Here is a 26,987-nt window from a genome sequence, read left to right on the forward strand (position 1 = left end):
TTTCCTTCTACTCTCTAATGTGGCTACTACTTAACAGTGTATTAGACCGAGTGGAACCACACTGCCCCTAAGTGGCCAAATCGGGTACAACATGAACAGCGCTCCAGATAAAGGCGCACACAGACAAAGGCAAGACAGTGTAAAATAATTTAAATACAATTTATTTTGGGACATTTAAAATCGATTCTGAATCTTACTAAATGAGAATCACGATTCTTATGAGAATCGATTTTTTGGGCACACCCCTATTATTTATCGTCCCCTTGGACCTTACTCTGGCTTTCTCTGTGAATTTTCTGAACTTGTGGCTGACTTGGTAACTCACGCAGATAATATACTAATTATGGCTGACTTTAATATTCATATGAATTCTCCATTAGAACCGCTTACTGTTGCATTTCAGACAATAATTGATACTTTTGTTTTTTACGCAGATAATAAATGTAGCGACCCGTAAAAATGGTAATACCTTAGATCTGGTATTAACTCTGGGTTTAGTAACTTCAAATGTAATGGTGTTGCCGTATACTACGTCTATGTCTGACCATTGCTTTATTAAATTTGACGTTTTGGCTCATTGCCAACGTGACAACTATAACCAAAGATACAGCAGCTGTAATATTAGTTCTTCAACTACTTAATGCTGTTTTGTTATATGCCCTCGATACTGTTGCGCCATTAAGAATTAAAACTCATCCGAAAAGGCTTTCTCCGTGGTTTACAGATGTAACCAAAACACTTAAACAATCACGTAGACAGCTTGAGCGCAAATGGCGTGCAACGAAACTTGAGGTCTTTCGTCAAGCGTGGTGCGATTGCTTGCATAAATATAAAGAAGCTCTTGCTTTAGCAAAAACTAATTATCTCTCTAAAATGATCGGTTTTAATAAGAATAATCCTAAATACTTAATTGATACCGTAGCAATGTTAACACAACAGCATGCCGACGTCGCAGAGCTTTATGCAATTTTTTACACAAAAGATCCAGTTTATTAGAGATGAGATTTTGGGCTCTGTGCCTAAATCTCAGTTAAATCGCACAATTTCTGACGTTAATAGTGACAGCCCGGCTAATGACTGTCTGACGGCGCTCTCTTATTTCAATAAAATATCGCTTGAAAATCTTACACAACTGTTTAGTGCGGCGAAACAAACTTGCTTGCTTGACCCGCTCCCCTGCAAACTAATTAAAGAATTGTTTACTATCTTAGGACCTTCTGTTTTAAATGTTACAAATGTATCATTTTTTACTGGCACTGTTCCAGTAGCTTTTAAAACTGCTGTTATTCAACCTCTACTTAAACGACCGAACCTCGACCCAGAAAGTCTCTGTAATTATAGGCCGGTATCAAATTGACCGTTTATTGCAAAAGTACTTGAAGAAGTTGTTGCGCAACCGCTGAATGATTACATGGCCGCTAACAATTAATATGAACCTTTTCAGTCAGGATTCAGGGCCGTTCACTCGACTGAGACAGCCCTTGCCAAAGTGACAAAGGATCTTCTCCTAGCAATGGACTCCAAGACCTCGTCAGTATTATTATTACTCGGTTTAAGCGCCGCCTTCGATACCGTCGATCATAACATACTCTTAGAACGTCTCCAAACATGTATTGGTATTTCAATCTTAGCACTCTCGTGGTTTTGTTCTTACCTCTCAGAGAGAATGCACCGTGTAATCCATGCCCAGTTATGTAACGTTACGTGTGGAGTCCTACAAGGGTCGGTACTTGGCCCTCTCTTGTTTCACATTTATATGCTTCCGCTTGGTGCTATTTTACGTAAATATAACATAGACTTTCACTGTTATGCTGACGATACGCAATTAGATTTGCCTCAACAAATAACAAATCCGCATAATTGCTGTCATTTGGAGGCGTGCCTCGTCGACATTAAACAATGGATGTCGTTTCATTTTTTGCTCTTTAACCCAGATAAAACCAAGATGTTGATTGCCGGTCCTGCCCGTTATCGGCATCTGTTTTACGAAAAACTCTCTAAACCTTGATAAATGTATTATTAGCCAAAGTGACTCAGTAAAAAATCTCGGCGTTATATTCGACCCAACTTTCTCTTTTCAAACGCATATTAAAAATATGACTAGAACTGCTTCTTTTCACCTTCGTAGTATTGCTCAAATTCGTCCTATCTTGAACAATGGTGATGCAGAAATGATCATTTGTGACGTCTCGCCACGACTACTGTAATCATCCTGAAAGGGGGATTACCACATTTGCGGTCCCTTCTCAAGGTTTCTAATTTTTCGCCTGATGAGTTTTTTTTTTTTTTTACTTTTTCCTTGCCCTCTTGTGGTTCGATTAGGGGATGATATTTGTCAACTGTGGGCATGTGAAGCCCTTTGAGACTCTTGTGTGATTAAGGGCTATATAAATAAACTTGACTTGAATGCAGCATTTATCCTCGATGAAATGACACTCTCTGCTCATTGAAAAGCGTTGGACTTTGGATAGTTATAATTTGATATGATTTGTGAGGGCTATTTTGATTTGAAAATATGATAAAAATGTTGTTTGACTATTCACGAGACTAGTCACGAGAATTAGATTTTCAGGACTCAGGATAGTCTTCACAAAAAGAGCAATCAATGTGAATGTCTTTTTTTTAACCGCTGTATAAAAAAGAAGAAAATAAAACTTTACATGGATAACATCTGTGAATTAACTTCAAGGATTTACAAAGTAAACATTTAACATCCCAAGCAAGGTTATTGATGAAATTACTGTATTCCTTGAAAAAAAACATACGAAACAAAGGCAGCATCTTTCTGAAACAGTTTTTGCAAATTCTAGTTATTTTTGCGTTTAGGAGAAAAACCAAATCGTACCAATTCCATTTTTTTTGGGTGGCAATAAATTTAAGATGAAGCTAACAATTTGTTAAGATCCGCGGCGTTGTGCAGGCAGCCAATCACAGCGGCCGGTGGTGCAAAGACCGCGCCCAGCAGCTCTTGATCACGAGGAAGTCCGCGTGCGCAGCATGCGAACAGTAGCCAATCGGAGTGGGCCGCTGAGAGTCGTAACCAATCAAAAGCCGCGCCTGCAGAAGGAAAAAGGAGGGGCGAAAGCGCGAGCCCTCCGTGACAGCTGCCTGCGAGTTCTGCGCTCAGCCAGAGATGAGCAGAAAACGAACAGCTCTCACTCTGCTAAAGTTGAATCAGTGGGAAAATAAGAGTTAAAAAGACATACATACATACATTCATGCATGCGTCCATCCATAAATACATACATCCACACATAATTAACGACACAATACCTTCCAGTTCAGGTGACTGGTACATTTTGTGTCTTCCAAATCAAAGTTATTAGCTACGTAACCACGCTGCTCTGCTATAATACTATTAAAAAAATAATAAGGCCAAAGTGTTTCGCAATATTTTTCTCTGATTTTTTTCAGTTTTTGGGATTTTCTCCCTTTTTGCAATATATATATATAAAAAAAAAAATCTGTTTTTTTTTTTAACTTGTTGCAATATTTTTTCTCTTTTTCTGAATATATTATTTTTCGGAAGAAATATATAGCGGACCCGACGCTACTGGAGTTACCTACATGCACATTTTATCGGTAAGAATGTGATTTCCCATGAATTCATGACAAAATGGAATTTTAAAGGCCTAAATGTTTTTTTTTGTTGTATCTTGCTGTTTTCTTGAAATGTACTTTTGTACATTTTCCAAACACCTGACTTACTGCACTTTAAGATAATTCAGATTTTTTAATTAAATTTATATGTACAATTATTGAATTACAATAATGAAAATAGTATTTTCATCTTATCCTTGCTGTCAAGTTTGTGTAACAGTTAAGTGATTATAACACGTGTTACTTTCATGTACAAAAATAAACAAAATAATTTGAGCAGTTACGGCTGAAGAAAACTTTTTTGCCCTTCTACTCCATCCACATTTTTCGACCGATTCTCACCATTCCGACTTCGACCTTTTATTTTCTCTCGTTGTAAAAATTCACAGTTTTCACAATATTTTACCTTTCCCACCTAAAACATTTACATTGTTGCATTTGAAATTCAAAACATTAAGCTCATTCAATTCATCTTGGTAATGATGTTTCCACATGCCAAAAATTCACACATAGCAATTTAAAAAAATAAATAAATCCAACCCTAAATCTCAAATGTTGCGTGTTATATCCCGGTTTCCCTTATGATAAATATGCGACTATAATATTTCCACATGTGATCGAACGGTCTCAAAAGATGCCGGCCCACCGCGGGCATCATCTACCCTAGTCCAGTGGTTCTTGAACCCTGCATGAAGCCTGATAACGATCTTCAACTGTGTTGGCTGGGGAGACATGGAAAACAAGCTGCATAGGGGTACTCGAGGACCGGGGCTGAGAACCAAAACCAGATGGACAGTCAAGCCCCGCCCAGCTTTAGTTTTTAAATGTCTGATAGTTTCATATATCGCACTTTGTATGCAGCATTTTTTTTTTAAATGTGCTCTCTCCATGAGTAAAGATGAGTAAGAAAGAAAATACAATAAAAAAAACTGCCACAAACCAAAAACAAACCCTTTTCTCTCATTGCAACACGCTTTGAATTTTTTGGTGTGGAAATGTAGCAAGCAATACGCCTTTTCAAGAGCCTTGAATTAAATGAAAAATATCGACTTAAGTTGTCGTGAAGTTTTGAGTGGAACGCGAGAAGCAGGCAGTCTTCGGGTGACTCGTCGTCATCTCCTCCGCGCAAACGATCTTGGCGTGAAAGACGAAAGGGAAAGGAAAGGGTTTGCTTGAGGCGAGGCGTCCATTCGGAAATCGCGTCTGTCATCTCTTCGGGAGGAACCGAACGAGCGTCTGCAGCTCGGTGGCCAGCTTTGACGCGTTCATTTGTCGGATTGGATTCGCTTCGGTTCTTCCCCACCCACTCCCTTCTGCCCTCCTCGCCGAGTGTGTGTGCGGATTTGCCTGGCGTGGGATTGTCAACGCGCCACATTTGTCCAAGTTGGTCAAAGCGAAGCGGCTAAGCTAGCTAGCCACTTAGCTGCCCCCTGCTAACTCGCTCACAGTGCTACTCGGAGGGACCTCGCTTCTTTCTTTCTTTTTCTCCCAGGGGATTTATTTAAAGATATCATTTTTGGGGTGTGGGGACTGACTGGTAACACTCGCCCGACGCTCCAAGAAGTGTCCCAGGGGAGGCTTGGTGAGCTGCAACGGTTATTTCGTCGAGGCAGCCTGCTAGTTAATACCCTGCGCACCCCCTGTGTAGGCCTCAGTCCAAACCCCGACGTCTCCTGCCTCCCCGCGCCGCCCTCTGGACTCTTCCCACCCCTGTGTTTTGGCTTGCCGGACCAGCGAGAGTTGACAGGTGAGTTGCAAATTCTCCATAGGACTCGCTAAAGTCAACTCGTTGAACACAACTAAAAAGTGTTGCGGCAAAGCTTTGTTGTGGGAAAGTCCGGCGAAGTTAGCAGATGGAAGCTAACTAAATATTATCTCGATGGGGGTTGGGGGGGAATCGGGCAAAATCACGCCGGAGGTCGCCATCTTCCGTTGGGCACTGCTCGAGCAATTTGAACGTCCACCTGTATTCGTTTCGTTGCTCAATTTTGGTGGTGTTTTGATTCAATGTCAGACTCGTCTGGGCTAGACATGTAGCATGGTGCTCCTCATGTGATCAAAACACTTGACGTTTTTGCACTCCCACCTGCATTGCTGCTGACGCAGGAAATTCCCCGTTTATCGCGTTGCATGTGTGTAAAATTCCTAAGATTAATTGATTTACGTTAAAACCATTGTTGTTTGTCAGACAGATCTTTGAAAGACAATTCCAATCGTTATGTATCACCTTCCTTTGACAAATGTTAGGACTCTTTATAAGCCGTGAGAATGCACCATATGTCTTGTCAAAGTTATGACACCAAGTAGCAGTTAATAAAAAAAAAAAACCACACATTTCTTCAAGTAGCACGATAATGATCAACAAAATACAGTAGTGCAGTAGTGGGCTTTAGTGTTTATCGAAAAATTAGGCGGGCTTGATTCATAATCCTGAAGTGTATGTGAGAAGTTAGAACACATTATAGGGGATGAATTAAACGCAGTGGTTATTTCGCCGTGACTGGCAACTCGCCACCCGTAATTCTGTAGAGAAGTGGCTAGAGCACTCGCCTCGAAGATGCTAGGTCACAAGTTCAAATCCTGCTCTCTACATTTGTATTTAATTTATTGGCAGTGGATATTTAGCTGTGGCTGGCAGCTCTTCTGCTCGAGCTGTTTTTGCCGTAAACAGCTCTGGTTGGTAGGGATGGCAGAAATGGAACATTGAAACGATCATTTGAGAAACGATTGATTCACAAAAAGAATCGATCTTTTGGAACATTCGAAACATCTCCCCACAGCGACATCTGGTGGCCAAGTGTAAAGTATTACAATCAAACAGTAGATCAGTGTTGCCAGCTCCCCAGTAAGGAAACTAACTATTGGCTGTCTGTCATCACCTAATTTACACAACCGGCAATCGGGCTATAATTGTAATGGACGCCATAAGAGAGAGAAATAATATCATGGGAAACAAAAACGGAATAACCCCCACCCCGTCAATATAAGTACAGAAGTGCAAATGAGCTTTTTGTTGCTGATACTTGTTGTTTTTAATTTTGCCCCTCAGCATGGTTTAAATGCTTTGATGAAACCACAGTACTATCACATTTAATCAAAAACGAAAGACCTGGCGGTCGGGAGGGACGAAGTAGAACTACATTTCAAAGGCTTTTTTTTTTAAATTAGAGAGGAAAAAGAATGACCTGCAAAAACATGACACCCGTAGCGGGAATTGAACCTGGGTTACCTGGATAACGGACCTTTTTCTCAGCGCATTGTGGGGGTGCGTTACCACTAAAGCAACCGCCACGTTCAAGAGGACGTTGACAGTTTATCATGTAGGGCGATGAATCAGCAGGGCAATTTGACATACCAAGTATACTTAGGTTGGATTTATTTCAGATTCAAGACATTTTAATATCGTGCAATGGTCGGATTTTATTCAATTTTAGAAAAGGCACTTGCTGAAACAATGTGACGTTTGGAGGCGTAATGGAACGCGAAATGCAACTGTCACGTGACATCCTGATTCTGTGTAGATTGTGAACCGCAGTATTGTGTGGGTTCACGATCATACTTTTAATCAATTTAGGATAGACGGATAATCGGCCAGGCAGATAATCGGCCAGGCGGATAATCGGCCAGGCAGATTATCGGCGCCGATATTGGGCATTTTGCAGAATATCGCTATCGGCCTTTAAAAAAAAAAAAATCTGACGACTGATATAATGTAAATCTAAAACCATTTTAATCTCAGGTAACTATTTAATTAATGTTTCAATTAACTTTATAAGAGATCTTGCTGACCCTGGTTGCCTTCTGAGCCATTTGTTCTTGTTTGACATTAAAACAAAGAAATGTGATAGTTTATGATTTCAGGTATTTTTAAATTTTGGGAAAAAATATTTACTGTATAAAACTCTAGATTAGAGAGCTATGGCATTTACTTGTTTAAGGTTCCATTTCACTTTTTAAGGCGTACTGATAACCTTGTTAGAAATTTAAAAGGATATCTATTGTTTGAGATTTGAATAAAAAACAAAAGTCAGAAAAATGGTTCAAAACATATGCTTTAAGACATTACAACAGAGTCAACATTGGCATTTGCATTTTCAAATCCTTTTTACTGAAAATGGACATTGGCTCCAAATATCGGTTATCGGCCTCCTTGACTACTAATAATCGGCATCGGCCCTGAAAAAAACATATTGGCCTATCTCTATAATCAATGAACCCAATCAATAAGACCATGCGTTATAGAAATAAACAAAACAGTTAAGTGTGAGAGACACCCACGTCTTGTGTGGATCAAAACGGTCCCCATCCGCCTCCAAGGCTGTGCTTGGCAAGCAACCTCCCCCAGGGAAAACCCAGCAGCTATTCTTAACCGTAATGGCGCACCTGTCATGTTGTGGAGGCTTAGAGCTTGATTTTGAAGGTGGATGAGCACTCGGCTGTCATAAGGCGGAGCACAAACAGTGAGTTTGATGGACCGTTGAATTCCCTAACCTTCAATTCAGCACTAATGTTTGGTATCAGATTCAAATATTGCCATTTTATTGTATTGCCGGGTCGGCACCGCAAATAGGTTTCAAGGTATACCGTTGTTTTCAAGTTGCAGTTTCAAATCAAATGTCGATAGGATAAAAATGATTGATTGATTGAGATAAGCGGTCCTATCTTCTGTTTTGTGAGCGCTGCCATCCAAGCGGCCGCTCAACCAGTTTGTCATTCAAATCAATGCGAGCTCGAAGGCCATATTGACTCACAGGAGGTGTATCGATTGATTGAACAATGATCAGCTATATTTATTTTTGTAGTGCAAAGGTAACAACGACCAGCGTGTGTGGCTTTTTCCTTTTTTCTTGTGATGGCGCAGCGGTGAGCTAATTCTGCCTCGCTTGATTTTTTTTTCTTTTGTGCTTTGGCCCTAGCCTCCTGGGTGCCTCACAGACTTCTCCCTGAGGAGCCAAGAAGCAGACGGCTCATGACGTCTGACCAGGACGCGAAGGTTGTCGCTGAACCACAGGTGCAGCAAGTACAAGAGGCCAAGGACAACGCACATTTGGTACGTCCTCGTTCAGCTCAAGCGCTCACTTCAACTTCGAGGGGACACACAGACGGCCCTCGTCATATTGCTCTTCACTTTCTATGTTATTTTCCCCACCATAAGGCAGCAGCACAATGAATTGAATTTAAGTTGCAATCTCAATTTTGGCTGCCTTGATTAAGTGAACCCGATCGTCAGAGGTATTTACATTTCGAATACGATTTGTGCTGCATGTCTAATCAATCACTTTGCCAACCACTAGGTGTCGTACGTATGCTGAAGGCTTTATTAAGCTGCCTAAATAAGAAGTGAACGACCCTGCTGAGTCACGGCGAGTGAGAGAGAAAAAGTCCTGCAAAAATTAGAGATTGAGGAGCCGGTGTCTGGATAGGGAACAGCAGCCGTTGTCTTCAGATTCCCATTTATTTATTTATTTTGCCAAGAAACTTTCCTATCCTGTCTGAGTGAGATGACTCAGATGCACTTGGAGGATAGGTCGTTTGAATTTGTATCATGTTTAGGAAAGGTGCCTAGATGCAAGCTTTAAGCCACCTTGAGCAAAGGTTACCCCCGACCAACTTTTATGAAAGGTTATTACTTACAATAGTTTACTGTCGCAATATTTAAAGCAACCTGAAGACTGTGCGAAACTTAGTGAAGACGCTCGAGTTTCATACCATGTAGCAGTGCTCGGAGTCTCATCTCTTCTATGACCACGCTTGTAACTCAAATCGCTCCTATGTCAAATTAGCTGTACCTAATGAACTGAATGGAGGCGCCATTCATCCGTTCCGGATTCCCCTAAAATCGCCCAAACCAGCTTTGGTTTTTAAGCAATCACCTTCACTCCCGGCATTTTTACTGAATTTTGACAGATTTTGCCAGGCCCACAGAATATTGTGTTCTATTGCTATCAAAACAACCACAGACCAAAATAATGATTAAAGTCTCTTCTTTCATCAGGAAAATACGTATATTTCTATCTGTTTCCATTTTGCAGCAATTAGCATTAGAATATAGCTAAGTTTCATCATTATTCACAAATCTATTTAGAATTTTGAGTAATTGAGCTTTTTTTGGCCCTGGTTGATCTCCTTTTCTTTGCTCCCACCGGCTGGCTGTTTGTGTGATAACTACAATTTATTCAATGGTTCTTTGCAGTTCAGAGGCTGCTTCTAAGCCGTCTGTATGCTGTAACATAAAACAAAACAAAACCACATTTAAAAACGTATAAATACGTCTTTGGGACACTTACACATTTAAAATAGACCGTATTTGTAAGTTTTTGGGAGAAAATTAGTTCATACGAAAAATAGCACGCAACAATTTTAAAACTTTTTATAAGAAATTTCTTGGTCCATGTACACCAAAAACTGAAAATATCCAAATGTTACCAGGTTTGCTCTACAGACTAGCAGAAAGATTAAACACAGATCTGTTGATAACTGTAATAATTAACAGGCTAATCTAACTTGTTACAACAACACTACATTTTAAAAGCAAGACTGAAATGTGTTTTCCACTTTCCCGCATTCATAAAAGTCAACGAAGAATGATTTGCCCAGCTTGCATTATATCAACTTATTTTAATTTTTTTTATTTATTTTTTTTATTTTTTATTTTTTTTTAAGAGCTCAGTATTGTTCATTCGGAAATGTCATCATCATTGCTCTTTTTTTTTTAATTTTTTTTTTAAATATATATATATATATATACACACATATATACACATGTATATATATATATATATATATATATATATATATACATACATACATATATATATATATATATATATATATATATATATATATATATATATATATATATATATTTTTTTTTTTTTTGTGTGTGTGGGTGAGTATGTGTATGTGCGTGCGTGCGTGCGTGCGTGTGTGTATTTGTTAGCTCACCAGAAAACCTATTAGAAAAAAATCTCATACCGTTCACCTAAATCGAACACCAGGAGACCCGAGGCATTATATCAACTTATGAATGACACCTCTGTTGCCCTCTGGGCATTTTGCATTGAGGAGCAGCTGGAGAAAGAGCGGTTAGCAACAAGCTAAATACGGTATTCACAATAATCGTGTGAATGCGCACTTCTTTCCACCTTTCTCGATGGATTGAAACCTTTAAAACATCGCTTTCCCCAAATGCCCCAATTTTCACGCTAAATATTTCACTTTGAGGTAAAGGCAAGACAACTTTATTTCTATAGCAAGGCACCATTGCTCAAGACAAAGACAAAAGTGAAGGCATTTGTCAATAGAAATGTGCGGATGATACGCATGAAACTTGGTACTTGTATGATTTGGCTCATTAGGCACACCGTATTATAAGGTGCTATATCAACTAACGGGACTTAAAACAATAAAATACAATTTCATACATAAGGATTGTCAGCATTATGTTCATTCTAATTGTACTCGTATGTTTAGTTGACGCTATTATGCTAGGTTCAGACCAGACACGATATATCGCGTAGCGCCACCTGTCTCGCTTTTGCTAGCTTTTGTTAGCCTTGCAATGACACGGTGTTTGCTTCGAGTGAAGAAGAGGAGGAGATTCTCCGACAGACAAAACAAAAAAAAGGAACAACAACGTTTGAACATCGCTACTCAATCTGGTGACTGACTGCTCGTTGTGTTATTACTTAGGCTGCAAATTGCTATCTTGGTTGACAGTTCAACAGCCGTAAACAATACAGCTCACTCACCAGATACGCTAACTTTCCTAGTTCGCCATTATCCAAGCCTGCTCCTTTTTTGCTCCGCACCAGACAGCAATGATATTGTCCTACATTCTAACATTGGAAACGCGTCACCAGTCATGCTCAGCTTGCGTTTGTGCTAGTAGGACTGCGTTTCCTGTGATTCACGAAAGCAGGAAGTAGTTCTCGTTGTGGTATGACGAAAACATACACCTTCTAGCGATTTAGATGCGGTTGAGAATGACAACGCAAACATGAATGTGCAAGTAAATGGGAATTTGCAAGCAATTGAGGGATGTTTGTGCATCATGTACCACATAAAATCGTTTCGAGGTCAGTAAGCACAACGAGAATGACGTAATACATAAGCACGCCGAATTTAAGGGTGCGCTGTCGGGGCAGGAAAAAAAGTGGACCAAGTTGGATAAGTCGACTTTAAAAAATACAGGACAGCGAGAGGAGGGCCTGGAGAACCACCAAGTTGACTCTTCCGTGCTCTCATGTCTGTCTTCAGTCAGGTCCACCTTTTTTGTATATAAGCAATGTGTCGCAGGAAGTCCTCCCACGCAGTCAGTCAGATTTTGGACCTTGAGCCACACACAAGGCGCACCTCACTAATAGGCGCACCGTTAATTTTTGAGAAAATTTAAGACTTTAAAGTGCGCCTTATAGTCGTAAAAATAGGGTATATTCTAGTTTTTTTCAAAATAAAATAGATCTGATGACTGCTTTGCACACTCTTGGCATTCTCACCTCTGGTAACTCCTTCAATACTGTTGGAATATATTTTCAGGTGACTACTCTTGAAGGCAGCTCATCGAAGGAATGCCAAGAGTGTGCAAAAAAATAATCAGAGCTAAGAGTGACTATTTTGAAGAAAAACATGTTTTCAATTATTTTTTTGCACCTTTTTTTTTGTAAGTACATATCTCCACGTCTCCATTCATAGTTTTGATGCCTTCAGTGAGAATCTACAATGTAAAAGTCATGAAGATAAAGTACAAGCATTGCATGAGAAGGTGTGTCCAAACCTTGGCCTGTACTCTAGGTCGACTTACATTTTCTGCTGGAAAGACCTGGCGGTAAATAAGGGATGAAATAGAACTATCTTTAGGCTATCCATGTTTTATGCACTGACTTTTTTTTGCAGACGCATGCATTATCGGAATGGTGGCTGTGACCTGATCTTTATTTCTTCTGTTCGTGCACCATCGAGTGACCGAATGGCTGATGTTATTTGTCTGCTTAAAAACGATCACTGACTTACTGAGTACTTCGTTAGTTGTTTTTTATTAAAGACAAATTAATGCAGCACACTGAGCTTCCCCAAAACACAGGAAAGGAAGTTCTGAACGTCCTTAAAAGCACTTTGGCTGTAATTATTACAAAATATAACCTTCCACTCAGTTTTGGTGTTCATCACGTAACCAGTAGAGGGCAGTCATGCACTCAATGTGCCCAGAAGAAGACGGGAACAGGAAATGATTGCCCTCATGTTGCTAACAGCTAGCTCTACCCTTGTTTACTCATGGAATAATGTTGAAGCATCGTCCGTAAGTGACTTTTAAGACACTATTACATGTGTAATGTAGATCTAATGATGTATGTGTGAACTAAATGGTAGTTAGTGTTTGTTTACCTGAAGTGGTAATCACTACTGCGCTTATGCTAATTGTGATTGCTAACTGTTTAGCATAGGCTAATTTAGTTTGGTGTTTATTAAGGCAGATGTATAGAAGATAATAGATTATGAGTACTTAAATCCAATCATTTCTATTTACGTCCAACCTGAGTGGATTAACAAAAAATATATACATATATTTTTTTGGGGGGGATTATTCAATTGAATAATCGATAGCATCATCGATTTTACAAAGATTCGATAGTAACAGCACGAGCGCGTTAGGCATTTTTGAGTGTGCCTTATAGTCTAAAAAATTAATTTTATCTTCTGAGACCCAAGCTTTTGTTTTGTCCAAGAAACGTGAATGTAATGTCCTCGCATGAGTATTCAACAATTTTTTTCTACCCGGTCTTCTGAGCCTCATATCATGTTCTGTCCACAGGATTCCGCCAAGGTTTCGGACCTGAACCCCAATGCGAAAGCATGGGCCAACCACATGTTTAGCCTGGACCCCAGCGGCGGTGCTGACAAGTGCACTGCGGCCCTGGAGCCATGGAAGGATGGCTGCGAGAGCTCGGCCCAGCCCGGCCCACGAGGTTGGCCTACCGATGTAATCTGGCAATAGCCAGATTGAGAATTGTGATTCACTCAAGGGAGTTCTCCACAATATCAATCTGGAACTGCTCCAATGTAATTTTTCGGGAAAGGCGGGACATTCAGTACAATACTTCAAGCTGATTGGGCAATGCGCAATTTGTGCACGCCTACCAAACTTTTGTTTTGACCAATCACGGCAACGGATGAAAATATTGTATGTTGAAAAAAAAAAGAAGCATGAAGTGCCGCTCGCTGTTCTTCATTCACAAGGAAACTGAGTAATTCTGTGAGAACAGAATTGCAGCATCCATGCATTCGTCATGTTAGGTTTATTTGTTTCCACGGTTTCTATAATAATAAATAAATAAATAAATAAATATATATATATATATATATACATATACACACACACACACACACACACACAAAGGGTGTCAAAATTATCGCGTTGATATCGCGTTAACTTAAAGTGCCTTTAACGGCACCAATTTTTTTAAACGCTCAATTAACGACCGCTCCTTATTTGGAAAGCCTCTACTCAGAAAATTCCAGTTGCGATGCAGCAGAAACGTCCACGTCAAAATTACCCAACAAAAATGCACAGTACTGCACTGGAGCTACAATACACTATGTTTAAAGGGCAGAAAGTTCGAGTGGAGGAGCCATTTGGACTGTGTAGCACAGGGATAGGCAAGTTCTGTCCTAGAGAGCCGCAGTCCTGCATGTTTTTGGTGTCTCGCCTCCAACCCAGGTGTTTCAAATCATCAGCTCATAATTACGTTCTGCAGGAGCCTCTCAGCTGTGTTGGAGGAGGGAGACATCAAAAACATGCAGGACTGCGGCTCTCTAGGGTTAGGACCGAACTTGGTGTAGCACTTCCACTGGTTCCCTTCTTTGACAGACAGTTTTGGTCCATACTGCCAGGACGAAATGTTATTCAAATGGAGGGGGCGGTCCTAATCGTATCTTGGGTTGGACTCCGTCGTTGCAAATGGGGCTGAACGATTAACAATAATCTAATTGCGATTATTTATTTATTTTCCCAAAAATTTTGATTGCGATATCATATGCGATCTTTTTTTTTCAAGGTCCTTTTCAAAAAAAAATTGCCCAACAAAAAATTATAATAAAACAATATCAGGTCTATTATAGATTACATGATCTTAACTCAAAACAAAAACAAAAATTCCTTTGAACTATTTCTATTTGTTTCACATTTTTTCCCCACTTTTGTTAACAAGAGTATGAAAAACTAGAATTGTTTTATTGTACATTTAGAACAGATATAAAATGCGTGATTAATCGTGAGTTAACTATTGAAATCATGCGATTAATTACAATAAAAAAATGTAATGGTCTGACACCCCTAATTTTTAATAATCTTTTGTTCTTTTTTTTATTAGGGGCATCAGGTCCTCCATAATCCCGCCCCCAAACACAATACCGCTTTGTGATTGGTCCCCACAAAAAGTGTATGGATCCGTGAAAATCAGCGGGCTCGATGCAAGATGTTTTCTTGGGGGTTCGTGAACTAACAAATCCCGCGAGAATTCAGCTTGCAGCACAAGGTTAGCAAAGATGTTAACCCGTGCATAGTTTTGGGGACCAATCTCAAACATTTTGACATTTGACAGGCAGCAATTCAAAATAGCCTACGACGCATAACTTCCATAACTGAAATCTCTCAAAAGACAGCCGCTGCCTTGAAAAACTGGAGGGAGATTTGTAACATTTATTGAAGGAGGGCGGAGCGCTGGACTGTGTGTGCGTAGCACTCAAGATAATGTCCTTGATAGCAAAGTAACGCATCACATTACTCTCATAACTTGAATTCTCAACCCAACAAATATCTACACAGTCGGCTGCTAAAAAGACACTTTTGAATGAGGTTACTTGTCATGGTTACGCAAATCTGCGACACTTTACAATGACTCGCTTTTTGCTGAGATCGTTCTTCTCATGCAAATTGTGAGCTTCATTGGACTTTATGTCTTTTTTTTATAAGGAGGTTATGGAGCCAGTGAAGAGGACAAGTCTTTCCAGGAGCCCGAAGAGCCCCCGCCGGTGCCGGTAATGGCGGCTCAGCCTCCCGCCCCGGCGGTGCCCGTCACCCTGGAGCGCTCGGAGCTGCCCTACCCGGAATTCCCTGGGCAGCCTGCGCCAACAGGTGATGCTAAAATGACAATTGACTTACGAGAGCCTCAACGTAACAGTTTTTCCTGTGTGTGTGTGTGTGTGTGTGTGTGTGTGTGTGTGTGTGTGTGTGTGTGTGTGTGTGTGTGTGTGTGTGTGTGTGTGTGTGTGTGTGTGTGTGTGTGTGTGTGTGTGTTGCAAACAGGGGTGGGCATCTCTCCAATAAAGGATGATTTGATGCATTTTAATAAGTGATTGCGTTTGGTTCAAATTTGCCAATTTAATTTTTTTTTTTTTGTTACATGCAAAATTTGAGGTACCCTTAAAGGCACTCACCCAACATATGGATACCACATTACATAAAGTAATTACACTTCAAACTATTATTTTCTGTGCATTCATGGCAGTTCGGTTCATTTAAATGAAACTTGTAATTCAATGTACCTCTGAATTTTACCTATACAGCAGGGCACTAAATGCACTTTTTTGGTCACCAACCAACGTGGCTGGTAACTCTCTAAAGTTACCAGACAAACACAATTTCTACCAGCCACATGGGATTTTTTTTTTCCAGTGAAAAATTTTTAAGCCTCTAAACATAAAGTAACAACCTTATGTCTGTGGCAGCATGTTATATGTCGTATTAAATACCCTGAATCTGAAACCCACAGTAAAGTTAATTTACCTTCTCCCACATCCAGCGCTCGTTCATACTTAGACTTAGACTTGACTTTTTTGATCCCTTTGGGATGACTCCCTCAGGGAAATTTACATTTCCAGCAGCAATAAGAACAGATAAGCATGCAGACAGGAAGAGCATCACATAGAAGAATAAAGATAAATAAATAAAACATTTACAAAAAATCAATCAATCAATAAATAAGGTTATTGCACCAGAGAGAGTAGAACTGAATGGAGAGCTCAGCCTCTTTCATTCAACGGCTCGTCCGGCGTCTGAAGCCACCAAACCCGTCAACCGCGAGGCGGGGAACCATCACCATGGGCCGGGGGAGCGACGGGGCTCTGCTGCTGAAATATATTCAATGTTGTTGTAAATATTTTTATGTTTATTGTACATACTACATTTTAATGACATTGGCGAAGTACGGTGTGTGGGCTCGCGTAAAATAAGGAAATGGGCATGTGCCACGGAGTTGCTTGCTTGCATCAATGTTGGCCAATCAGATGACAGTGACGACACGGCCCCGCTAAGCCCCAGACAACCGGCGCTGTAGAACCACCTCCGAGAAGATGGTTCCATTGTAACCGCTTTGCCCCAAAAAAGTCACGCCAACATCTGACTCAGTGTGGATCCGGTCCAGTGGAAAAGCGCCATTGCATTACCAGCCAAATTGGCTAGTAGATATTTATGACCACCCGCCAAAATGAAAATTGAACCCGCATTTGGCGGGTGTTAATTTAGAGCCCTCTATACAGTCATGAAAAAATTATTTCTTGTTCATTTGAATGCCTGGTACCACATAAGGTGTCACGTGACTAACCCACAGAAAAGAAAACATGGAATGCTTCAAAGCACTGCTTTTAGCACAACAATGTATATGGATGGATGATATGGATTTTTTTTAAGGCTGATTCTGATATTTGTCAGCCAACAATCAATTAAATGGCCAATTTAATATCCAAATACATAAAAAATAAAATAACTTATTTTGATTTATTGAATTTATTGAACATATAACGTGACAAAATATGAAAATAAAAATCTAAAGAAAGAAAAGGATCATCAATAGATGTCATAGATCAACATAGTTTACATGCTCAAAAATAGTAGTAAGTCCAAGTACTTATCTAGTCCTCTATACAGGGAGTCCTCGAGTTACGTCACACGCGACCTACGTCGTTTCGACTTTACAGCGCCCGTGCTTCGTCTGTAGCAACCCCCCCCCCCACACTTTTATTTTCCCACAGTAATCGCGCCATTGCATCTAGCAGGCCGGCTCACCATTAGGCGCGTCACGTTTCCGTGTTTATATTCAAATTAGCTCCGCCCTGCCGTCTGTCACCAATGAATGTCTGTGCGTAAACGCAAAATAATGGTTTCGGCTTTTCCGGGTCGCGCAAATATGGTTTTTAAAATTACTGTACAAAGTATTTTGATGTAAATATCGACTTTAGCGGTGAAATCCGACTTAATTCGGGTTACATCGCCTGCGTAGTAACCGAACTCCGCCGTAACTCGAGGACTCCCGGTATTACTCATGTCAGTAGGTTATTTATTTTGAATAATGTATCAATACTGTATCATTCTTTTGGTCCATTAACGATTACAACAATAACGATATGAATTACAAGCAAAACATTTGGCTGTTTTACAATACTTTACTGTTATATTTAACTTTTCAACTAGGGTAATTGTTTTGGGTGGGTGCAATGTGTGAATCTCATTATTTTTGTAGTTATGGAGGAATTTAAGTGATTTTGGTTGTTATTAAGGCAACCTATGGGAAGGTATACTTACATTAAATTGCAAGTATGCCTCTTTGAAACTGAAAATTTACCTTGAACATCATTTAAATGCATGCACATTTCCATTTCAGTTACTACAGTAAAAAAAAAAAAAGCATTTTGTTGTTAAGAAGAAAACAAACTTTGATGTTATTTCTGCCTTAACAGTCAGTGAACCCCAGCCTGAGAATCCCCAGGAAACTTTGAGGGAGCACCTGAAGAAAACCCTTGAATTCTGTCTTTCTCGGTGAGCATTTTCAACCTATTCTTGCTCATTTGCACACGGTGCTCTTAATTTGCATCGCAGTCTTCATTTCATTTGTGACTATCATTTTGTCGTTGAGACTTCCTAGCACTTTTTAGTCGTTCCATTCTCAAACTATTTGGGACAGTTGCACCAACCAAGTTGCCACTCTTGTTCATCACTGTTCTCCTCCAACCACACAGTGTAACTAAGCAATCATGCCTTGTCTTTGTCCCTCAGCGAGAACCTGGCCAGTGACATTTACCTCATCTCCCAAATGGACAGCGACCAGTATGTGCCAATCGTGACTGTGGCCAATCTGGATCACATCAAAAAGCTTAGCACGGACGTGGAACTCATCGTGGACATTTTACGCTGTGAGTTTGAGCATCTCAGCACTTGACTTGACTTGACTTGAGTCATACTTAACTCATTTGCTCCCAAAAATCTCTAAAAACGTTCTATTTTAAATATTGCCATGGTCCCCAAAACGTATTTATAAGTTTTTTGTGTTTTTCATTTATTTTATTTTGATGCTAGAGCATATTGAAGGCTTTGATGCAGCCTCTGAACTGAAGAGAACGCTTAAAGCAATGGTAGTTATTACAAAAACGGCCAGGAGGTGGCAGCAGACTATGAGATCAACCTGGGCCATGTTGCAAAAAGGCTCTTTTCCCCAGTGTTCTAAACAGATTTGTGAATAATGATGAAACTTAGCTATATTCTAATGCTAATTGCTGCAAAACGGAAACAGATAGAAACATACTTCTTTTTTTTTCTGATGAAAGAATAAACTAATGTTTCTTTTGGTGGGTTCCATGTTTTTATAGCAATAGAACACAATATTCTGTAGGCCTTGCAAAATCAGTAAAAATCCAGTAAAACAGCTGGGAGCGAAGGGGATTGCTTCAGTAAAAATGGCTGCAAGGGAATGAGTTAAGTCTATAAGTTTGCTGTCTAATTTTATCAATGTGTGTGTGTTCTTTTTGGGTACAAAAGAAGAAAATGTTTGAATGTAAAAATGATTAAGACAAAGAGAATTCTTTGAAACACTATAATTATGCAAGTTTATTTTGGATGAAACAATTTATGAAATGAGTTATTTAAAAATTTTAAAACTCAAGTCAAAAAACTCAAAACTAGTATTAATAATCTTTTTATTTTTTACAATGATGCTAATTTTGTGTAATAACTGAAATTGTAATTTAATTTAGATTAATTGCACAGCCCGACTGCTAGTTAGAAAGAAATTAATTTTAATGTGATTACTCGAGTAACGGATGAGATTATTGGTAGAATAATGTAATCCAAAAATATTCCATAGCCCCACCCCTACACATAAGTGACACACACGTACACATAACTGCTTCAAACTGACATCATGTGACGTCTTCCTCCTCCAGCTCTGCCATTGGTCCAAGTGGATGAGAAGGGGGAGAAGGTGCGACCCAATCAGAACCGCTGCATCGTTATCCTCCGAGAGGTTCCCGAGAGCACTCCCATTGATGTGAGTGGACCTGTCCTGTTTGTCAGAAATTTCAACTTGCTGATTATCAACCAATGAGAGGACGCTTGTCACAGATCGTTGACATGCACAATGGCTTCTACATGTGGTTGGTTGCTTCGTCATCCCGAAGGCAACAGAGACAATGGTCTTCTATCTCGTTCATGTCACCAGTGTCTCAAAATGAAAACTATCAAGTCAAAAGTCCATGTGGAAAGTGTTACTAGTATTGTTGTGATACACGTGTGACAGTGAGCTTACCATGTAACTATTGAGTGCACAAGCTCTTTGAAAGTTGTCCTGTTTTTAGACGGACATTTTATTTCCAAATGTATGTGGAAGTGTCAAGATGAATCCATTTCGATAATGGATTCATCGGTTAGAGCCTTGATTTGCAATAAATATGTAGACTGCGTCCACCTCTTTGTGGGCCCAGGGCAAAACCTCCCAAAACAAAAAAACTAGGGCTGGGTTTAAAAATGATCAATAATCAATATTGAATCGATTTTTCTTTTCAAGCCTGATATCAATTCATAAAACCATGAATCGATTATTTCAATATCCCTTTTTCCCATATATTTAGAATAAAATAGAATTTTGAAGGCAGTTTAGAAGAAAAAAAAAATATTTTACTGTTTTCTTGACATTTACTGTTCACATGAATTTAAAAGTATTTTCTTACATTTATGAAAGACCTGACTTATTGTACTTTAAGACAATTCAGAATCTTTAATTTATATTTACAATTGAATTAGAATAGAATTATGAAAATATTTTCATCTCATCCTTGCTGATACCAATGTTTGTGTAACATTTAAGTGATAATACTACTAATTCATTTAACCAGTTACTTCATCGACAAAATGTAATTTGGAATTTAATCTTTGTGAAGTTATTATTTAAGTCCTTATTATTTAAGAAGAGTTGATGTTTAATATCGGATTGAAGTGAAGTGATTCAAATTGAATCGAGAAAATTTTAAATCAAAGTGAACTGTTGAGAAATAAGAATCGATACCCAGCCCTAAAAAACAACACGTCATTTTGAGTTTGCGAGGTAGACTGGCCAAAAGAGAGAGAGAGAGAGTGTGTGACTGTGCGCACACTCACCATGCATTATGGTCTGTCATTCCCATGACAACGATGCGCTGATTGGCTGATAACTACGGAAACCCGAAGTCACATCAAAATGGCAAGTCAGAAAGATGGATGCTGATAATCGCTGATTTCTTGACGAATGACACGTTTATCTTACCTCCTTCGAGCACAAAGCCAATGTGTTCTTTTGTGCAAAATGCAAATACACGGTGGCTCTGATTAAAAAGTGAAAACAAAACAGCATTTATGAGAAGCGAGATTGCGCCCCCAAAATCAGAGCTACGAACAGAGAAAATAAAAGAAAAAGCTGTAAAAGTCATATGAGGCTTCTCACACAAAAATGATCTTGTGAATGACAGAAAAGCAAAACGTGCTCACTGAAAAGCTGGATCCTGTTAAGCACAAGAAATGATTTCATGATGCATGATCATTTTGCTAAAAGGACACTTTATTTTTAAGATGTGAACATTGAACTCCCAAAACACTTGATTCACATTTAGTGAAAGTTGTTTATTTATATTTTATTGAGTTCTTAATACTAGGCAAACAAAGAATCAGTGTGATAACATAAAATTTGTGTTTTAAAAAAAGAAAAAGAAAGAAATGGCCACATTTTTTTGCCACCACGGACGCACTGTGGACCTATGACTTCCTAAAAAAATATTTTCTGGACTTTTACAATTCTAATTGAGAACCCCTGTCTTAGAGCAATGGTCTAAATCCTCTGATGTCAGCCTCACATAAGTAAAACTTTTTTTCAATTTCTGTAGTCCTCCATAAAAGCAGACCGATTATCTTTTGTGTTTGATCGAAATAAGACATTTCCTAACATCTGCTTGTAATTAACAATGATCAACATTTTCAGTTTAATCTATTTAAAAAAATAATCATTAGCCATCACTCTGAATGAATTGTAATTGACATGTAGTTGTTAACCCTGAAGTAGGCTCAGAAGTGTGTATCAAACCCTCTACGCCTTCTCGTGGGATATTGCGTAATTGTTTTTCTGATATATGCTTTAACAAAACCAAATAAACAAAAATAATCGGTTAATAAACTATAAGAACAAAATATTTTACAGTACATTTTAATCCAGTAAAAAAAAAAAATCTGATTAATCGAAGGAATAATCAATAGAAAAATCTATTCTAAAAATATTCAATAGTCACAACTGTAAATGTGTATGCATAATAGTGAAACTTTTTGATGTTTTGTTTCACAGGAAGTGGAGGCTCTTTTTAAAGGAGACAACCTACCAAAGTTCATCAACTGTGAATTTGCCTACAATGACAACTGGTTCATCACCTTTGAGTCCGAAGCAGATGCACAACAGGTAAAAACGATGTTGGGCTTTCACACACAAACACGCGACTCTATCCATTTTGTTAGGTTTGAGTTGTATAGTGATTGTAACAGATATGTATTGTTAGACACACACATTTACAAGTGTCTTTTCCTGAAATGACGTCGTGCTTATGATTGGCAAAAAAAAAGAAGATTTGGCTTGAGTGTGTCTGACTCTATTATACTGCACCCAAGTTGGGCACATCAGAAGGAGCAGTATAAGGGGTTGAATAAATCATCATATACAAACTGTTTACTTCTTTACATTGTATTTAATTATGTTATTACTCTTTTTTTTTTTCTTCTAAAGTACAATATTAAAGAGTGCTATTTGACTTACGAGACGCATTACAAAAATTGTTGTGTGTTTTGGGGAGGCTGGAACGGATTAATTGCATTTCCATTCATTTCAATGGGAAAAGATGACTTTAGATAAGAGTGTTGCGGAATGTACTAAACATTTATCTTAAAGCGCCACTGCACTGTCAGTTGAAAATGACAAAAACATGTTCTCCTCTTCAAGGCATATCAGTACCTCCGGGAGGAGGTGAAAACCTTTCAAGGGAAGCCGATCAAGGTGAAAATATATTTTCATCCATATATTCTGTATAAATAGATTGTAAAATTAAGCTTCGTGAAAATTTTCCTCAATTCTGCACGTAAATACGTCACCAAAATGTGTACTGTACATCGTGTGTATACAAGATTGGTGCGATTTTATGATGATGTGGTTGCTGTCGCGCAGGCGAGAATAAAGGCAAAGGCAATCGCTCTGAACACTTTCATGCCAAAGAACGGTTACCGGCCAGTGGAGGTGAACCCGTACGCTCAGCAGCGCTACACCACGTCCTACTACATCCCGCCGGTGTACAGCCCCCAGCAGCAGTTTCCCCTCTACAGCCTCATCACGCCCCAGGCCTGGTCGGCCACTCACAGCTTCATAGACCCCACGCTGGTAAGAAGTCATTTCAATCGGATCATAAGCGTAGTCAAAATGTACTTGTCTTTAGCTGTGCACCATAATCTTCTGCTGGAGTACAGAAAAGAAGCTTTATTACTGTTGAAAGCAGCCGCTGAATCGACCTTTTGTTGATTCTGAGATCGGTTTTAGGCAAGAATTCACACTGCAGGGCATGAATGCCCAATTCCGATTTTTTTTGTTCAATTCAATTTCATCATATAACAAACAGTACAGGCCAAAAGTTCGGACACACTTTCTTATTCAATGCATTTGCTTTATTCTCATGACTGTTTACTTTGTAGATTCTCACTGAAGGCATCAAAATTATGTGTAGAACTGTCTGCAACGTGAACCACATTTTGTTTCATTTCCAAATGATGTGCCAATTTAATTAACACATGAATACTTGTCGTGCATAATTTTAAAACAAAGGCGGCTTTCGTTTACAGGAATCGGGTTACGTCATCAGTGAAAAGGGTGGCTATTTATTTATGGATTTATTTTTGTATTTTCCCCTTATTAAACTCCAAATGTGTTCGTTAGTTGTCATAGTTTTGATGCCTTTAGTGAGAATGTACAATGTACATAGTTATGAAAATAAAGCAATTGTATTGAATGAGAAGGTGTGTCCAAACTTTTGGCCTGTTCTGTATATAAATATCTATAAATAAATACATAAAAATAAAAAAAAGGGATTAAAAAAATTTAAAATAAAATTAATGTTGAAATAAACACAAAAATAAATATATAAATATAATTAAATATCAATGAATAAAAACGCTTTGCTCTTACATTTATTTATTTGATGCTGCAGATGCTCTGCCAGGACGAAATGTTATTCAAATGAGAGGGCGGTCCTCAGCGTGTCCTGGGTTGGTCCGCCTTTGCGACTTGAGTTGCTGGACAAGAAGTCGAGGTGACAGTGGACCAGATAGTCGTCCAATGCAAGCCGGCGAGACTTCCTTGTTCGCCGACCCGCTCACTCGACCATTGAAAGGCAATTTGCAACACCAGAGTCCAAATTAAGCGTGTACCAAGACTCGCTTAGGACCGCCCCCTCATTTGAATAACATTTCGTCCTGGCCGAGCGTCTGCAGCATCAAATAAATAAATGAGAGCAGAGTGTTTTTATTTATTATTGATATTTAATTATATTTATATATTTGTTTTGTATTTATTTTTACTTTTTATTTTGTATAAATTGCCTTTAAGCCATGGTTTTTACCCGTCAGCCCTTCTTTCGGATGTCAATGTTGCAAATTATATGATGTGATCGATGTAACCTGTAATAATGTTTCGTTCAATCTGATATGTGTATATATGTGTATATATATGTATGTATTTATTTATTAGAATTTTGGCAGTTTTTGTCCTTCAAACGGTCAATTTTGAAAAAATGGGAATTGTACTGGTCACAGCGTGAACATAGCCTTAGACTCTCCCTGGCTTTGAGCCTACTACTTGTAGGATTTCGGTGCTTTCATCAGTGACGATTTGTAGCAGACCTATGAACAGGTCGTGTTGAGATGAAAGTGCGCGTTACTACTTGTACACACATTAATATGCACAATATTAATGGCAATGTTCTTCCAATTTCGAGTTCCTGATCGTAAAACGGCGCGATACCTTGAAATAAGGCCGGTTATCGGGCCAATAATGATACCTGATTATCCGTACTTGTCCATCCCTGGTCTGGAGTTTGTGTGCCTGTGTGTTAACTACTGAAGATTGTATTTGTTTTTTCAGGTTTCTCCATTTCACAACAATCAGTTCATCAATGGGTTCACATCAGCCAGTTTCAAACCAGCGACCACTCCTCTCACTGTCAGACACCACTCACCCAGGACCAGGTGGGTGCTTCATTACTTTACTACACATAAAAGGGAACCAAAAGTGATTTGGAAGAAGGCAACTTTTTTTCCCATCTTTGTTCCTCGCAGGACTCACAGCAAGCCTCACTTGAGGCCGACCCTCCCGGCCGCGGACCGCACGGGGCTCCTGGACAGCCCGGGCCTCTTTCCCAGCTTCCCCAGTGACAGACTGAACGGCGTCCGCAGCAGCCCGCCCACGCGCTTCCCCGTCAGCCAGCCCAGATGCAGGTTACCCTCCGCCGCCGCCTTCACCCGCCGGGAGACAGTGGGCACTGGCCGAGTGTCCGACTTCACCACCGCGACAGACTACTGCTCCTTAGGAATGGGTCGAGGAAGGTACGCCGCTGTCATGGATTGACAGCAAATTTCTGCAACGGAGGCTGTCGTCCAAATATTCAAAAATGTTTCTTCTTCTTCTAGGAAAAAGAGGGATGAAAAGTTTACAGTAAGTCATTTTCCCCTATTTGGAGAAATCCGTTTTCAATTGGAGGTGAAGTTGTTTAACGCAAAGCGATTTGTGCACGACAAGCGAGTGACACCTCAATCGCCGCCGCCGCCGCCTCCGCCCAAGCCTCCGTCTCCGAGCTTCGAGTTGGGCTTGTCCAGCTTCCCTCCGTTGCCTGGAGCCACCGGTCACCTCAAGGCGGAGGACATCTTTGACAACCGGCTGACCAGCGGTGGCGCCCCGTCGCCCGCCAAGGACAGAGTACGCCTCACTCCACCCACACCGACTTTGGTTACATTAACGGTGGTTCAAGGGACACGACACGACTGTTTCGGGCCACCCAAAGTTCACCATCCTGAAATCATGTTCAATCGCTAAGCTCACTTAAAAAGAATAATAACAACGCTGACATTGTAGAATAGCCGCCCAAGTCGAGGCATCTTTATTTATATAGTGAGTGCCCCATTTATGCTGGCAGGAACCATCGGACTTGTTTTCCAAGGCAGTTTAAAGGGGGAAAGGGCTTTGATGCTGACAGCCTGGCAAAATAGCAGGTCCCGTGTTCCATTTTTAATAAGTAGGCTTACTCAAAATCGCTAATGTGGTTCTCATGTCTCACAGCCCGATATAGAAAATACAAAAAAAAAGGTGATTTTAAAAATCAAACCCAATCCATCATTCATTTATTAGTGAGGGAAATGTGTTATTTTCTCTTGCGTATTCATAATTGTTCTTCAAACAAAAGTACTTTTTCTTCACCCGATACTTGATTATTCGATAGGATTTGCAGAAGGATGTCCGAATGGCAAAATATTTGATTGCTGCGGCCTTATTAAATGATGAATAGGCAGGGCAAGTGTAGGTTCTAGCAGGGCCACCAAAACATACATTTTGCAGGCTTTTTTTAAAATTTCTATTGTTGTGCCCTAAAATGCTTCATTTCACTGTAGCAGGTTTAATGATTTGATGTTTATCTATTGCACAGAACGTGAGCGTCGACTCCAGTCCCGGAGGAGCCTCCGCTTTGGTCAGCCCCAAAGAGGCTCTTCGGACACCCGCGTCCTCCGCCTCCTCGTCCTCCTCGTCCTCCTCCTCTTCCTTCCCTCTGATGCCCGTGAGCTTCATATCTTCGTCCACTGCACCCGCCCCTGCTGTAGCCTCCAACTGGACCCCCATGGTGTGCCCGCCACCGCCTACCTCCATCCCAGCAGCGTAAGAACCACACGGGCGGGGTTAGACAACTACTTTTCATGAGGGGCCGAGACTCGATTACTGCTTTCGGAGCGAGTCAGGATTTGAATTGCAGTTGCGCAATGTTGAGACGTCACAGCACTGGACAGGTAGACCCCTAGTGGT

At 39.9% G+C, this 26,987-nt stretch overlaps 1 protein-coding gene and 1 pseudogene across 1 annotated transcript in view; both read left to right on the top strand.

Annotated features, from left to right (window-relative positions):
- The first annotated feature begins 364 nt into the window (after positions 1 to 364).
- Positions 365 to 3,189, top strand: LOC147180434 (uncharacterized; annotated as a pseudogene).
- A 1,533-nt stretch (positions 3,190 to 4,722) lies between these two features.
- The window catches only part of larp4b (La ribonucleoprotein 4B), a 30,227-nt gene continuing 7,962 nt past the window's right edge, over positions 4,723 to 26,987 (top strand). The window contains exons 1-15 of the mRNA XM_086081692.1: positions 4,723 to 5,347; positions 8,517 to 8,650; positions 13,412 to 13,565; positions 15,572 to 15,733; positions 18,334 to 18,412; positions 18,650 to 18,786; positions 19,813 to 19,916; positions 22,233 to 22,343; positions 22,878 to 22,931; positions 23,100 to 23,309; positions 25,062 to 25,165; positions 25,256 to 25,522; positions 25,607 to 25,631; positions 25,716 to 25,892; positions 26,617 to 26,843. Coding sequence (XP_085937818.1) covers positions 8,570 to 8,650; positions 13,412 to 13,565; positions 15,572 to 15,733; positions 18,334 to 18,412; positions 18,650 to 18,786; positions 19,813 to 19,916; positions 22,233 to 22,343; positions 22,878 to 22,931; positions 23,100 to 23,309; positions 25,062 to 25,165; positions 25,256 to 25,522; positions 25,607 to 25,631; positions 25,716 to 25,892; positions 26,617 to 26,843 — 1,892 coding nt within the window. The 5' untranslated portion in view covers positions 4,723 to 5,347; positions 8,517 to 8,569. The remainder of the gene's footprint in view (positions 5,348 to 8,516; positions 8,651 to 13,411; positions 13,566 to 15,571; positions 15,734 to 18,333; positions 18,413 to 18,649; positions 18,787 to 19,812; positions 19,917 to 22,232; positions 22,344 to 22,877; positions 22,932 to 23,099; positions 23,310 to 25,061; positions 25,166 to 25,255; positions 25,523 to 25,606; positions 25,632 to 25,715; positions 25,893 to 26,616; positions 26,844 to 26,987) is intronic.

This window comes from Leptonotus elevatus, chromosome 1, assembly GCF_054856555.1.
Source record: "Leptonotus elevatus isolate MCC_2025b chromosome 1, RoL_Lele_1.0, whole genome shotgun sequence".
Classification (NCBI taxonomy): domain Eukaryota; kingdom Metazoa; phylum Chordata; class Actinopteri; order Syngnathiformes; family Syngnathidae; genus Leptonotus; species Leptonotus elevatus.